Source organism: Pleurodeles waltl, chromosome 5 (assembly GCF_031143425.1).
Source record: "Pleurodeles waltl isolate 20211129_DDA chromosome 5, aPleWal1.hap1.20221129, whole genome shotgun sequence".
Lineage (NCBI taxonomy): Eukaryota > Metazoa > Chordata > Amphibia > Caudata > Salamandridae > Pleurodeles > Pleurodeles waltl.
This window is the reverse complement of record NC_090444.1, coordinates 1,867,838,194-1,867,852,146: the sequence shown is the minus strand read 5'-3', so window position 1 is coordinate 1,867,852,146 and position 13,953 is coordinate 1,867,838,194. Positions and strand designations below refer to the sequence as shown.

At 48.3% G+C, this 13,953-nt stretch overlaps 1 protein-coding gene across 2 annotated transcripts in view; it reads left to right on the top strand.

Annotated features, from left to right (window-relative positions):
* LOC138296905 (phosphofurin acidic cluster sorting protein 2-like) overlaps positions 1 to 13,953 on the top strand; it is a 617,149-nt gene that overhangs the window by 257,013 nt on the left and 346,183 nt on the right. For both annotated transcript variants that reach the window (XM_069236419.1, XM_069236418.1), the window contains exon 5: positions 4,521 to 4,683. In XM_069236419.1, the coding sequence (XP_069092520.1) occupies positions 4,521 to 4,683 (163 nt within the window). The remainder of the gene's footprint in view (positions 1 to 4,520; positions 4,684 to 13,953) is intronic.

The window sequence follows — 13,953 nt, the reverse complement described above, 5'->3', positions numbered from 1 at the left end:
AGTGAGTTGCAGGGCTTATCGGTTAAACCCCCTTATATAACGTTTTATGGGGATAAGGTGGTGTTGAGGACCAAGGCTGCTTTCCTTCCGAAGGTTGTTTCACCCTTCCATTTGGCTCAGACAATCACTTTGTCCACGTTTTATCCTCCGCCTCATCCTTCAAAGGAGGAAGAAAGACTACATCGCCTGGACCCAAAAAGGGCGTTGAGCTTCTATATCGACAGAATGAAGGATATCAGGCTGGAGGATCAGCTGTTTGTCGGATACGTGGGCAAGAGGAGAGGAAAGGCAGTCCACAAGAGAACACTCTCCAGGTGGGTTGTTCTTTGCATTAAAATCTGTTACTCTTTGGCAAAGAAGGATCCGCCTGAGGGCATTAGAGCTCACTCCACCAGAGCTAAGTCGGCCTCTTCGGCCTTGGCCAGGGGTGTTCCTGTGGTCGACATCTGCAAGGCCGCAACTTGGTCGTCCCTTCACACTTTTGTGAAACATTACTGTTTGGACTCTGAGGTCAGAAGGGACGGTCATTTTGCACGGTCAGTGCTGCAGGATTTCTTGGTTTGACCATTTAGGCACCCACCGCCGGGCGTGGTACTGCTTTGGGACTCTATTCATCAGGTGAGGAATCCACAGGTAGTTGTATCCATCAGAAGAACGAGTTACTTACCTTCGGTAACGACTTTTCTGGTGGATACATTAGCTACCTGTGGATTCCTCACGGTCCCACCCGCCTCCCCGTTGCCTTTTTGGTCTCTCCAAGCAATCCTTGAGTGTGCTCCTTTTGGTCTTCAAAGTTGCAATACATTTTGCATATATGATATTTGTATATATGTGTATATTTATATATAAATCTATATATATTGTGTATATACATGATTCGTATGTATATATATATTTATTTGTTTAAAAAAAAAAAAAAAAAGGTTATATTAAATCTACAGCTATTTTATTGCAATGTTGTGTGATTTACAATATTAAGAGATGTTGCTTTGCTCTTTCATTACATTGGGTTATTATTATTCTCATGCACGTAAAAAATGTTGGTACTGTCATCGGCACGTCGGCGAGGACCTCTTATTGCCTGTATGACGTCAGACGGCGTCGCGTGGGCTAGAGTGACGTCCTCGTCGACGTGCAGAGACTAGTAAGAAGATTTCCGTCGAATGCTGGCGCCATGGGAGTATTCATCAGGTGAGGAATCCACAGGTAGCTAATGTATCCACCAGAAAAGTCGTTACCGAAGGTAAGTAACTCGTTCTTTCTACATATAAGTCACCCCTAAGGTAAGCCCTAGGTAACCTATAGGGCAGGGTGCGGTGTAGGAAAAAGGCCGGGCCTATACCTGTGTGTTTTATATGTCCTGGTAGTGGAAAACTCCTAAATTTGTTTTTCACTGCTGTGAGGCCTGCTCCTTTCATAGGCTAACATCAGTGCTACCCCCATATACTGTTTGAGTGGTAGTTTCTGATCAGAGATGGGTAAACAGGTCAAATTTAGTATGGCCAGAATAGTAATTGAAAATCCTGTGTATTGGTGAAGTTGGATTTTATATTACTATTTTAGAAATGCTACTTTTAGAAAGTGAGCATTTCTCTGCACTTAAAATCCTTCTGTGCCTTACAGCTTGTCTCCACTCAACGTCTGGACTTCGCTGGTTGACCGCTCCCTGTGCATTTCATCCAGACAACCACAAACACAGGATACTCAGTCACACCTGCACACATCTGCATATTGAATGGGTCTTCCTGGGCTGGAAGGGTGGAGGGCCGGACACTTACATTTCAAAGGACAGTGGCCTGCCCGCACATAAAGGACTGCCAAACCGCCTACTGTGACCCCGGCAGACAGGTTTGTACTGAAAGGGGACCTTGTGCACTTCAAAAGCACTATTTGAAGTCTCCCCGACTTCAAAGGCCCTTTTAGGTATATAAACTGGGTCCCTGACCCCACACTTCTTGGGACAGACACTCTGCACAAGAACCTACAACCTGCCAAGAGAAGCTGCCCAAAGGACTCACTGGACTGCTTTGCTGTAAAGGACTGCTGCCTTGCTGTTGCCCTGCTGCCTTGCTGCCTTGCTGACCTTCGGCTCTGCTGAGAAATGCTCTCCAAGGGCTTGGATTGAGCTTGCCACCTGTTTCTCAAGTCTCAGGGCCAAAAAGACTTTGGGGGTCATTCTGGGCCAACGACCGCGGAAGCACTGCCAACAGGCTGGCGGTGCTTCCTGGGCCATTCTGACCGCGGTGGTAAAGCCGCGGTCAGAAAAGGGGAACCGGCGGTTTCCCGCCGGTTTCCCGCCGGTTTCCCGCCGGTTTCCCGCCGGTTTTCCCCTGGCCCAGGGAATCCTCCATGGCGGCGCTGCTTGCAGCGCCGCCATGGGGATTCCGACCCCCTTCCCGCCATCCTGTTCCTGGCGGTTTTTACCGCCAGGAACAGGATGGCGGGAACGGGTGTTGTGGGGCCCCTGGGGGCCCCACAAAGATTTTCAGTGTCTGCTTTGCAGACACTGAAAATCGCGACGGGTGCCACTGCACCCGTCGCACCCCTGCAAATCCGCCGGCTCCATTCGGAGCCGGCTTCCTCTTTGCAGGGGCTTTCCCCCTGGGCCGGCGGGCGATCTCTTGGAGATTGCCCGCCGGCCCAGCGGGAAAGTCAGAATGACCGCCGCGGTCATTTGACCGCGGTGCGGTCTTTTGGCGGTCTCCGCCCGGTGGGCGCCGCCCGCCGGGGTCGGAATGACCCCCTTTGTCTATTTTCGCCACACAAGGAGTTTCCTTGCAGAGGTGCGCAGCCTGGCGGAACCGATGCACAGCCTGCTCACCAGTGAGAAAATCAACGCAACGCCGAACTGGAACGATGCAGCCCGTCTCCCAGAGTGTAAATCGCTGCAGCGTCAGTGTTGCGACCGGAACTTAGACGCACAGCCCACAGGATCGACGCATCGCAGAGGGGGAAACAAGCAGCCCGACTTCCCGCAAGAGGAATCGACGCAGCGCCAGCCGTGCAACAGATTATCGACTGCATCGCCCATCGGATCGACGCAGCACCTGTGACTTCATCCAGGATTTCCCCGCATCGTCCCTGGACATTGAAAAGACCCCACAACCCGTAGAGGATCCAAGCCTGCATGCCGGAATTCGATGCAAAGCCCTTGCCACGTGGAAAAGAATCAATGCATCGTCTGTGTGCTCCCCCGGAGAACCAATGTACACCCACCCTTTTTTCCAAGCATCTCCTTCTCTGCGGTCTTCGTGCGGATAATTTTGACACAAACTTGGGTAGTGCCACCACTTACGCATGTCGTATTGTGACAGCAGTGTTTGGTATCCTGTGCATTGACAGTGCCACCACTCATGCGTGTTGTATTGTGGTAAGTCTGTGGGTTATCCTGTGCATGGACAGTGCCACCACTTGTGTGTCATATTGTGGCAGCTCTGTTTGTTATCCTGTGCATGGACAGTGCCACCACTCCTGTGTGTTGTATTGTGGCAGCTGTGTGTGTTATCCTGGGCATGAGTAGTGCCACCACTCATGGGTGTTGCATTGTGGCAGCTCTGTGTGTTATCCTGTGCATGGACAGTGCAGCCACTCATTGGTGTTGTATTGTGGCAGCTCTTTGTGTTATCCTGTGCATGGACAGTGCCAACACTCATGTGTCTGATATTGTGGCAGCAGTGTTTGTTATCCTGTGCATGGACAGTGTCACCACTCATGTGTGTCGTATTGTGGCAGCACTGTTTGTTATCCTGTGCATGGACAGTGCCACCTCTCCTGCGTGTTGTATTGTGGTAGCTCTGTGTGTTATTCTGTGCATGGGTAGTGCCACCACTCATTGGTGTTGTATTGTGGCAGCTCTGTGTGTTATCCTGTGCATGGACAGTGCCACCACTCATTGGTGCTGTATTGTGGCAGCTCTTTGTGTTATCCTGTGCATGGACAGTGCCACCACTCATGTGTGTGATATTGTGGCAGCAGTGTTTGTTATCCTGTGCATGGACAGTGTCACACTCATGTGTGTCGTATTGTGGCAGCACTGTTTGTTATCCTGTACATGGACAGTGCCACCACTCGTGTGTGGTGTTGTTGCAGCAGCATTTGTTACCTTGTGCCTGGACAGTGCTACCACTCATGTGTATTGTTGTGGCAGCTCTGTTTGTTATCCTATGCATGGGCATTTCCACCACTTGTGTGTCGTAATGTGGCAGGTCTCTGTGTTATCCTTGCATGGACAGTGCCACCACTTGTGTGTCATTTTGTGGCAGCAGTGTTTGTACAACTACTCATGTGTGTTGTTTTGTGGAAGCTCTTTTTGTTATCCTGTCCATGGACAGTGCCACCACTCCTGCATGTGGTATTGTGACAGCAGTGTTTGTTATCTTGTGAATGTACAGTGCCACCACTCATGCGTGTTGTATTGTGGCAGCTCCTTGTGTTATCCTGTGCATGGACAGTGCCAGCACTCATGCTGGTCAGGAGGATATAGGCTGACCTCTCTGCTTGGTCTTTCTTCTCTTGTGCAGGTGATGCAGCACCCAACAGAAGGAGAGCAGGTCCTGGGTCTCCACAGCAGCATGAAGGACATGAAAGTCCGTGTGGCTGAGGTCAGCGTGTACTCCCTGTCCAGTCAGCCCATTGACCACGAGGACACCAGTGTGCCATCCGGGCCCAAGATCAAGTCCTCAGGTGAGGCCAGCAACATATACAGAATAGACTCTCTTCTGTGGTAGGTCTCGTGGTGTGGGAGGAGGACACGCTCTGATAGAAGGGAGTAGAGTGAACAGCAACATACAATGCAGATGTAAAGTTTATTAGCATGAGATGATGGTATGGTCATGCATGTGTATTGTGCAGGTAATGGGGTGGCAAAAATATACAAGGTACACAGTTCTGAAATAAAAAGAGACACCCCGTCACCTGTTAGGAAGGGGGGGTGTCCACAGGTTAAGAGACATCTTGGAGGGTCAAGAGCAAGAGCCCTCACTCACCATTTGGTGACATGCTTCATCATAGGGTGGTGCTCCACGTCAGGCCGGCACTGCAATGCCTGGCAGGCCCCTGAGGGGCTCTTTACCGTCCATCTTTTGGTCAGGACAGCCGGGATGTGTTTAGAGTGAAGAGGACAAGAATGAGTGCAATTTAAATTGACTATAGGTTCGAAGGTAAATCATTTTAATGGAAAAACTATGAACCTATGTCAAGATTAAAAAAATCGAGGAAAGTATTCAGTATATGTCCAAATTTTCCTCTAGAGGGTGAACCAGGAAAAAAAGAAAAATCTCAGGGTTCCCCGGCTAATAACACCTAAAGTGGGGATGGCTAAACCCAGGGGAGACCCGTTATCTATACTACAGGGTTAACGGTCAACATGTTTCTAGCCCTATTAGTCCCTGCGGATCTGTGGCGATTCTTCAGGTCCTAAACAAACCTAGTCCTCACTAAGAAAGTAGAAAGGGCTCAAGTCAGAAAATTATATCTGACTAATAAATTGGAGAAAAATGGTGTTGACCTAGAAAAATAAATATAAACAATTTAACTTCAAACACTTCAGAATATTATGAACAAGTATTGTTCATTGACAAATAGTGTCCACATGCACACACAGTGGTGAAGTGATGGAACCACACCCCTTCCAACAACATCAAGAGTGGAATTTGCAGCAAAACTAGAGAAGTGACGTAGACAGGAACAAAATAAGTCTTGTGTAAGAGTACTTGAGCATTTTCTTCCCCTCCTAATGTTAGGAATGGGCCCCTTGGGAGTTCATGGATGCTACTACTCCCTTGCAGCAAACTTTCTATGAGAATTGATGGTAGACAAATACTCCATTCAGGTTAAATGAGTAGGGATAGGTTCCAGAATGACCCGTTCAACGTCATCTGGGGAATGGTGTTTCTCTGTGCCCATCTAGTCGCTTACAGCTAATAGTACTGTGGTGCTCATGGATCCTGGTTGAGATCATTCTGGTAGTCATGCCAATATACAGGAGGCCACGAGGACATTTTATCAGGTAAACACAGTTCTTTGTGTTGCAATTTGTGTGTCTAGTGAGGTACCAGGTAAGTTTACCTTGTTGGTTCGCTTTGTAAAGGGCCAGACCCTGCATTGGCCAGAGGGGTGGTGCCCTTTAACTGGAGGTAATGACCAAGTATCTCAGACAGTTGTGTGATGTCCTGGGTTCAGATGAGGTGGTCTGGGGTGGACTATCAGATCCCTGATATTGCTGGTCCTCTTGAAGGAAGAGACAGGAGAGTCCACATCTGATCCTTTTGTTTCTAAAATCTTCATCTCCCGTCGATGATCTTTTAAACTCTTCTGGAGGGTGGAGTGAACACGTGTAACTCTGGTCTGTGGTTCTTTGGGGTCAGTCTGGGCCCTATTGATGACATCCCTGGGGTAGTGGCGAAGTGTTAACCTATCCTACAATGCTCTGTCTGTGTATGGTAATCAGAAATGGTACTGCTATTGCATCTTAACCGAAGAGGTTGCCCAAAGGAGAGACTGGCTGGTAAGGCTCTGGGGTGGTGGCTGTCACACGAGAGAAGACTCTTCTCATTGGCCTCCTTCTGAAAGGTAGAGGTCTCCATGAACCCTTCTTGCAGGATGAGATGGAGATCCAAGAGAGTGTTCGTTCATTCATTCAGTCTTTCATGCTCCGGCTACAGCAGTGCCCTTCTCACAGTCCTGCCTAGAGCGCCTGGCGCCCCTGAAGGTGCCCTCCGGGGAGTAGGGCCATGCCAACCCTGTGTCTGTGACTGAGGCAAGATGCCCCCGGGAAACCCCATACTCCATGCCAAAGAAATCTTATAAGAAACTCAAAGTCTGAAAGGGTTTATCGACAAAAGAATAATCAGTGCTCTGTGAATGACACAAACAATTGAAGAAGGGTCCCCATGAGATTGTTGGTGGAGACAAGCTGGACAAGTACAGGCAAGAGGTAAATGTTCACATCACCAGCCATCTTCAAGCTTCTGCAGGGGGTGACATGGTACAATTCTCACAAAGAAACCAGCAAGAGCCTGGCTGAGGCCATGAGGTCAGCAGAGCGAGGGCCCAGCAAGCGGTTCACCTGTCGCACGCCTCGAAGCCCAGCACACAGGGCGCTTCACAGCGGAGGCTGGCACATCCTGTGGTTAGGCTTAGATCAAGAAACTTACAGTACCAGCAATGACCATGAGGGCTTCTCACATTACCTTACATGCACTTCAACATCCTATAAGAGGAAAGTGCGAATTTTTGAAAATGTAATCGGAGAATGTTTTCCCCCCATTGACTTCTGTTGAAGTGGAGGCAATTTCAGGTGGAAGCCACTAAATAAAGCCATTGTTGGATTTTAAATGTTGGCTTCTCCCGCCTGAATTGGGTCTATTGATATGTCTGAACCTACGAGGCACTGTCCAAATGTCCAAAACACCTCTCAGAGGCGATGGAAATGACTGCTTTCACATCCAACTCGTCAAGAAGAGATCCTGTACTTCTTGGGTGCCAAAGTTGTACAAGTCTTCACTTGTGACCCTGTGTCCGGCTAACTCTCCCACCCCTGAACTGCAGACTTCTCACACTACTTGCTATGGCCTAGGCAGTGGTTCTCAACCTTTTGAGTTATGTGGACCCCCACTTAATTATTACTGGAACCTGAGGACCCCCACTGACTCATTACTGGAAGCCAGGGACTTAATCATTACTGAAACCTGAGCACACACACCCCACCCCATCGAGTAATTATTGGAATCCAGGGACCCCCACTGACTCATTACTGGAAGCCAGGGACCCCCACCTAATTACTCCTGGAACATGAGGACCCCCACTGAATCATTATTGGAAGCTGGGGACCCCCACTTAATTATTACTGAAACATGGGCACCCCCCCAAGTCATTATTCGAATCGAGAGACCCCCACTGACTCATTTCTGGAAGCCGAGGACCCCCACTTACTTACTACTGGAACATGAGGAACCCCACTGAATCATTATTGGAATCCGGGGACCCCCACTTAATTATTACTGAAACCTGAGGGCCCCCAATGAGTCATTATTGGAATCCAGGGACCCTCTACCCCCAAACACACTTAATTATTAGTTGAACCTGAGGACCCCCACTGAGTCATTATTTGAACCCAGGGACCCCCACTAAATCATTATTGGAATCGAGGGAGCCCCACTAAGTCACATCTGGAAGACAGAGGTCACAGCCACGGCATTTTCAATGATTTCAACCACAAAACAATAAGCAAAAAATTCAGAAGCAAGGATTCATATAACACATACACGAAGGATAAAATATATATATTTTAAATCACCATTTTAATTTCGATGGGAAGGGTGCAGCTTTTCTAAATTTACTTGAGGTTTCTTATTGCCCATACTGTATTCTGTTTGATGCGCTTTGACTGTTCCCACAAATCAATCTGAGAATACAGGTTTAATTTAGCTTCAATGTTCTAATGTCTTCAAATTAACAGAGCTTTTTAACATGTTTAATTTTACTTGTTGCTTATTTATTTATATACCCTAGTAATCAGTTAGTATTATTTAATTTTCTAACTAATAGCGGACCCCCTGAGTAGGCATCGCGGACCCTTAGGGGTCTCCAGACCACAGGTTAGGAATCACTGGCTTGTGGTACTGCTGCCTGCCACAGACAGGACGTGTCTGACTCTAGAGACCTCTAGTGACAGCCTGTGGTACTGCAGCCTGGTACAGACAGGACATGTCTGACTCTAGGGACCACTAGTGGAGGCCTGTGGTACTGCAGCAGTCAGGACTTGTCTGACTCTAGAGACCTTTAGTGACGGCCTGTGGTACTGCATCAGACAGGACGTGTCTGACGCTAGAGACCTCTAGTGACGGCCTGTGGTACTGCAGCCTGCTACAGACAGGACGTGTGTGACTCCAGGGACCTCTAGTGATGGCCTGTGGTACTGCAGCCTGCTACAGACAGAAAGTGTGTCTGATACCAGGGACCTCTAGAAACATCCTGAATTACCACAGCCTGCATCCGAAAAGTTGCAAATGCAGATTTTCAAGACTCACAGAGCATGTGAGTGCCACATTTTGCTGAAGGTTTTTGAGTTTCCTGTTTATTCAAATCTTGCGTCATTGCTGAGTGCAAAATGTGAACACGCTAATTCGTGGAACTGAAATCACAATAGGTCTGGCTTTCATTTTCACTACAAATCTGACCTATTGGCTTTGGCAATGCTTGTTATAAAAACCAAGACATATTGGGGGTCATTACGACCTCGGCGGTCTTTTTGCAAGACCGCCTGTGCAGGCGGTTTGCCACTCGGTGTATTATGACTGTTGGCTGCTCTCCGTCGTTATTCCGACGGAGAGCCGCCAACAGCCGTACTTGCGGGCGGCGGAGAAGTGGAGGTTGCTCCACCTCCACAGCCACGCCAACAGAACACCGCCCAGCGAATCACATTCCTTTGATTCGCCGTGGCGGTGTTCTGTCGGCGGTGTGGTGTCAGCGGAGCTGCCCCCATGGCTCCCGTCCCCTCCCGGAGGATCGACGGATCAGGTAAGTCGATCGTCCGTTAGGGGAGGGGGGTGGGGGGGGTTTTGTGTGGAATGTGCGTGCATGGGGGTGTGTGTATGTAGAGTGGGTGTGTGAGTGCGTGTGTGCTTGCGGGGGTGTTGTGTGTATGGGAATGAGTGCGTGTATGGCTGTGGGTATGTCTGTATGGATGTGTGCGTGTATGTTTGAATGTGGGTGTGCGTGTCTGACTGTGTGTGTGGATGTAGGCATGTATGTCGGGGTGTGTGCGTGTGTGTGTTGGTGGTGCCTGCATGCATGTCGGGTGTGTGTGAGTAATGTTATGTTGGGTGTCGGGGTGGGGAGGGGGGCCCTGCCACCTTTGGGGGGTGGCAGGGGTGGTGGGGGGTGTAGGGGAGGGAGACCCCTATCAGTGCCAGGGAAGGAATTCCCTGGCATTGATAGTGCTTACCACCATGGATTTCATGGCGGTTGAAACCGCTGGAAATCCACGGCGGTAAGCCGGGTCCAAATACCGCCGGCGGTATACTGACGCCCGCCGGGCTGGAAACCCAGGTCTCCAGCCCGGCGGTCGTCTTCGACCTGGCGGGCGGGACGGAGAACCGGCGGATGACCATGGCAGTAACCGCCATGGTCATAATACACCATGGTAAGACCGCCAGCCTGTTGGCAGTCTTACCGCCGGTTCTCCGCCATCCGCCAGGGTTGTAATGACCCCCATTGTGTTGATTGGCGATGGGTGACAGTTTTACTGTAACTTCACAAACAAAAAGTGCCTATGTCACATTTATTTGATCATTTAAAGTTGTGTGCGATTGGTTACGGGGGCATGAAGGCATGAACAGGATGGAGCAGATGGCGCAAACAGACCTATCTCCATTTTAGCCCCGGTACTAGGGGTTTGCTTACAGAGATGAAGTACTATCCAAGGCCTTTGAATACTTTACACGCTTTGTGTCATTGACCAGTTACAGAGTTTTTTAGAGGCTATGTAGATCTCAACCTTATATTTCTTAACATATGTTTTCTCAGTGATTAGCTTTGGGGGACGGTAGAGAATTTCTTTTATATAAAAGTCAGTGGAGCCTCAGTAAACTTTAAGTGATCTTCATCTTAACAGTGATGAAAATTTACTGTGGGATTCATGATGTCCTTAGGGATTCATGGTCACCTGTGGAAATCATGGTGACCTGGGAGATTCATGGTGATCTTGGAGATTCATGATGCCCTGTGGGATTCTGGGAGATTCATGGTGACCTGGGAGATTCATGGTGATCTTTGAGATTCATGATGTCCTGTGGGATTCATAGTGACATATGAGATTCATGGTGATCTGTGGGGTTCATGATGATCTGTGGGATTCACGGTGACCTGTGGGATTCATGGTGACCTGTGGAAATCATGGTGACCTGGGAGATTCATGGTAAACTCTAGGATTCATGGTAACCTGTGGGATTCTTTGTGACCTATGAGATTCATGATGTCCTGTGGGATTCATGTTGAACTGGGGGGTTAATGATGACATATGAGATCCAAGGTGACCTATGGGATTCTTGGTGACCTGTCGGAATTGTGGGTGACCCTTGAGATTCATGGTGACTTGGGGATTCGCTGTAAATCTGCAGAAAAGATCTGCGGTCTTTAAAGTGAACTCCACGGTTATTATGTGATTGTGATTAGCAGTTGATTGCTGTTGGTCATTGAACACAGGACATGTTAGTGCTTATCAATGAATCTAATGAAATATTTGTTGGTGGAATTTAGTTAGATTTTTACCCATTCAATGTCACCTGTAGGGCTCATGTGCCTGAAATTGCTCCTCTGAGCCCAGCAAGCGTGTTTTCACCTTTGGTGTCCAGGGCCCTCTTGCTAGGGGGCAGCTTGCAAGGGGTACATCCTTAAAGCCTCTGTGCCACAGAAAATGTGGTTCTGTCGCAGTACTAATGGGTAATTTGGCCGTCCAACGGAAAAGTTGATTGATTTCTAATAACCTGGGTCTTTTTGATGAAATCTGTCCAAGTCTTCCAAAAAACGTACCCATAAGGTTCTGTGCAGCGGTTAGAGGATGCACTTTGTAGGTGAACTGGGTTGCCAAGCCTTCCGTTTTCCATCTAAATTACCATAGGAAACTTTGGTGACGTGTACAGCACTGTCTAAATGTGATATTTGGTTTACCTTAGTTTTCAGGATTGGGTTTTCTGTGAACATTGGTACAGAAACTGTAGACTGGGTTGTGAAACAGTCACAAACAAAAATTTTAATTTATAACAAATCTGATTGGCTGTGAACTGTTTCAGGGTTCGGTAACACGCTCTTGGTTTGGAGAGTTTGGGCCTGATTTAGATTTCGGCAGGTGGGTTACCCCACCACAGCGGTGATGAATATCCCGCTATTTCTTATGGGATTTATATTTCGGCGGACGGGATATCCATCACCGGTGTGATGAAGTAACCTGTCCGCCAGACTCTAAATGACGCCCTTTGTTATAAATATATGTTTAGCTGTGGCCATGTGAGGGTTACGTGAACGCTCCCAACCGGTGGGACAGGAGGCTGTTGAGTCGGTTCACATGACTTACAAACCTCCAGCCTGCAGGTGTTTGAGAGCCAGATCTCCTGCGTCATAAGACTAATTATGAAGAATTAATTTTGGCCGTAGCCAAGGGGGCCGTGCTTATATTAAACTACAGAGGTGATCTGAGCCCGACGGAGAGGAGAAGCAACTGACTTAAGTCAGTTTTAGAATGTGGGATTCACAAGTCCCTTCCCAATTCACAAATGATGTTTCCTGCTTTTAGAGCCTAAACAGAAAGTGAGAACATTAACAACTTGGTGGTTGCCATCCAGGGCTTCCATTCCCAAGTCGTGACCTAAAACTGTCTCAAATGTAGAAAAGTCGATCCGGGCACCAAGCAGACGGTGGACCAAAGGTATCAAGATCACTTCCTGGGAAGAATAAACTACCTTATGGAAACAACAGCATGCTGCCTCGTGGGTTTCTGAGCAGAATATGAAAGCGACTGACTAATCGAAAGCATGCAGTTGGCAAAGAAGACTTATTGAAGGACTGTAAGAGGAAGTGGTTGTAGAGCACGCAGTCAGTCCAGCGGTGCTCGTACACCTGACTTTGAAGAAAAAGTGGTGCGTGTCATCCCAGCAAAGTGCACAGTATCCTTAGAGCTGGTTGTATTAGCATATGTGGAGGACTTGGCCATCCATTCATGTCCATGGTCTGCAGCGGAGGCTAAGGAGCAAAGAACGAGAACATGGAGAAAGCCACCCCACAGGTGGAGAACATGAGCCATGTTAATGAAACTGAATCTATAGCAGGTATGAGGAGCCAATGTGGGGGGGTGGGTTTGAGGAGCAGGCAGGAGATCTCGTGAATCTGGAGGATGTGGCAGGAGATCTCATGAAGGTGGAGGATGTGACCTTAGGCAGGAGATCTCATGAATCTGGAGGATTTGGCAGAAGATCTCATGAATCTGGAGGATGTGGCAGAAGATCTAATGAAGCTGGAGGATGTGACCTTAGGCAGGAGATCTCATGAATCTGGAGGATGTGGCAGAAGATCTCATGAAACTGGAGGATGTGACCGTAGGCAGGAGATCTCATGAATCAGGAGGATGTGGCCGTGCACACATTTAGATGGTCTGTGGAGGCCAAGGAGCAAGGAGAACAAGAACATGTGTGAGTGTCACTGAAAAACACTGAATCTCGAGCCTGTATGAGGAGTCAGCGTGAGGGCGTAACAAGAGCAGGCAGAAGATTCATTAATCTAGAGGACGTGTCAGAAGATCTCATGAATCTGGCGACGTGGCTGTGCACGCATGTCAGTGGTCTAGAGTGGAGGCCAAACAGCACAGAGAACAAAAACATGTGTAAGTGACACTGAATAACACAATCTCGAGCAGGTATGAGGAGCCAGTGAGGAGGCGTATGAGGAGCAGGCCGGAGATCTCATTAATCTGGAGGACGTGGCCATGCACTCATGTTGATGGTCTGCAGCAGAGGCCCAGGATCAAAGAGTATAGGAACACCTGTGAGTGACACTGAATGACACTGAATCTGCAGGAGGTAGGAGGAGACAGTGTGAGGGTGTGTGAGGGTCCTAAGCCTGCAGGCCAGAAAAACGTTTTTTTAAATCAGCACCTCACTTTATTGGTCATCTTCTCATTTCTGAATAATGCTGTGCAAAAATGGATTCTTGTGACGCACAGCACGGGTCTTGCCTGTGTGAGGGTAGTAAACAAGGCCTTGCTCCACCATGGACGTTAGTTACTTGAAATGTCAATTGGGCCTGCAGAACATTGTGTCTTCGGTCTTTATTTGCATTGCTTTGTGACTTGAGGGTGTACGTTCACCAACCCTCAAAAGTGTTTCAAAAAGTCAAAATATTGTTTAAAGACTTTTCAGTGGCTCCCTGATTGAAGAGGTGATATTTTAAAGCTATGAATAT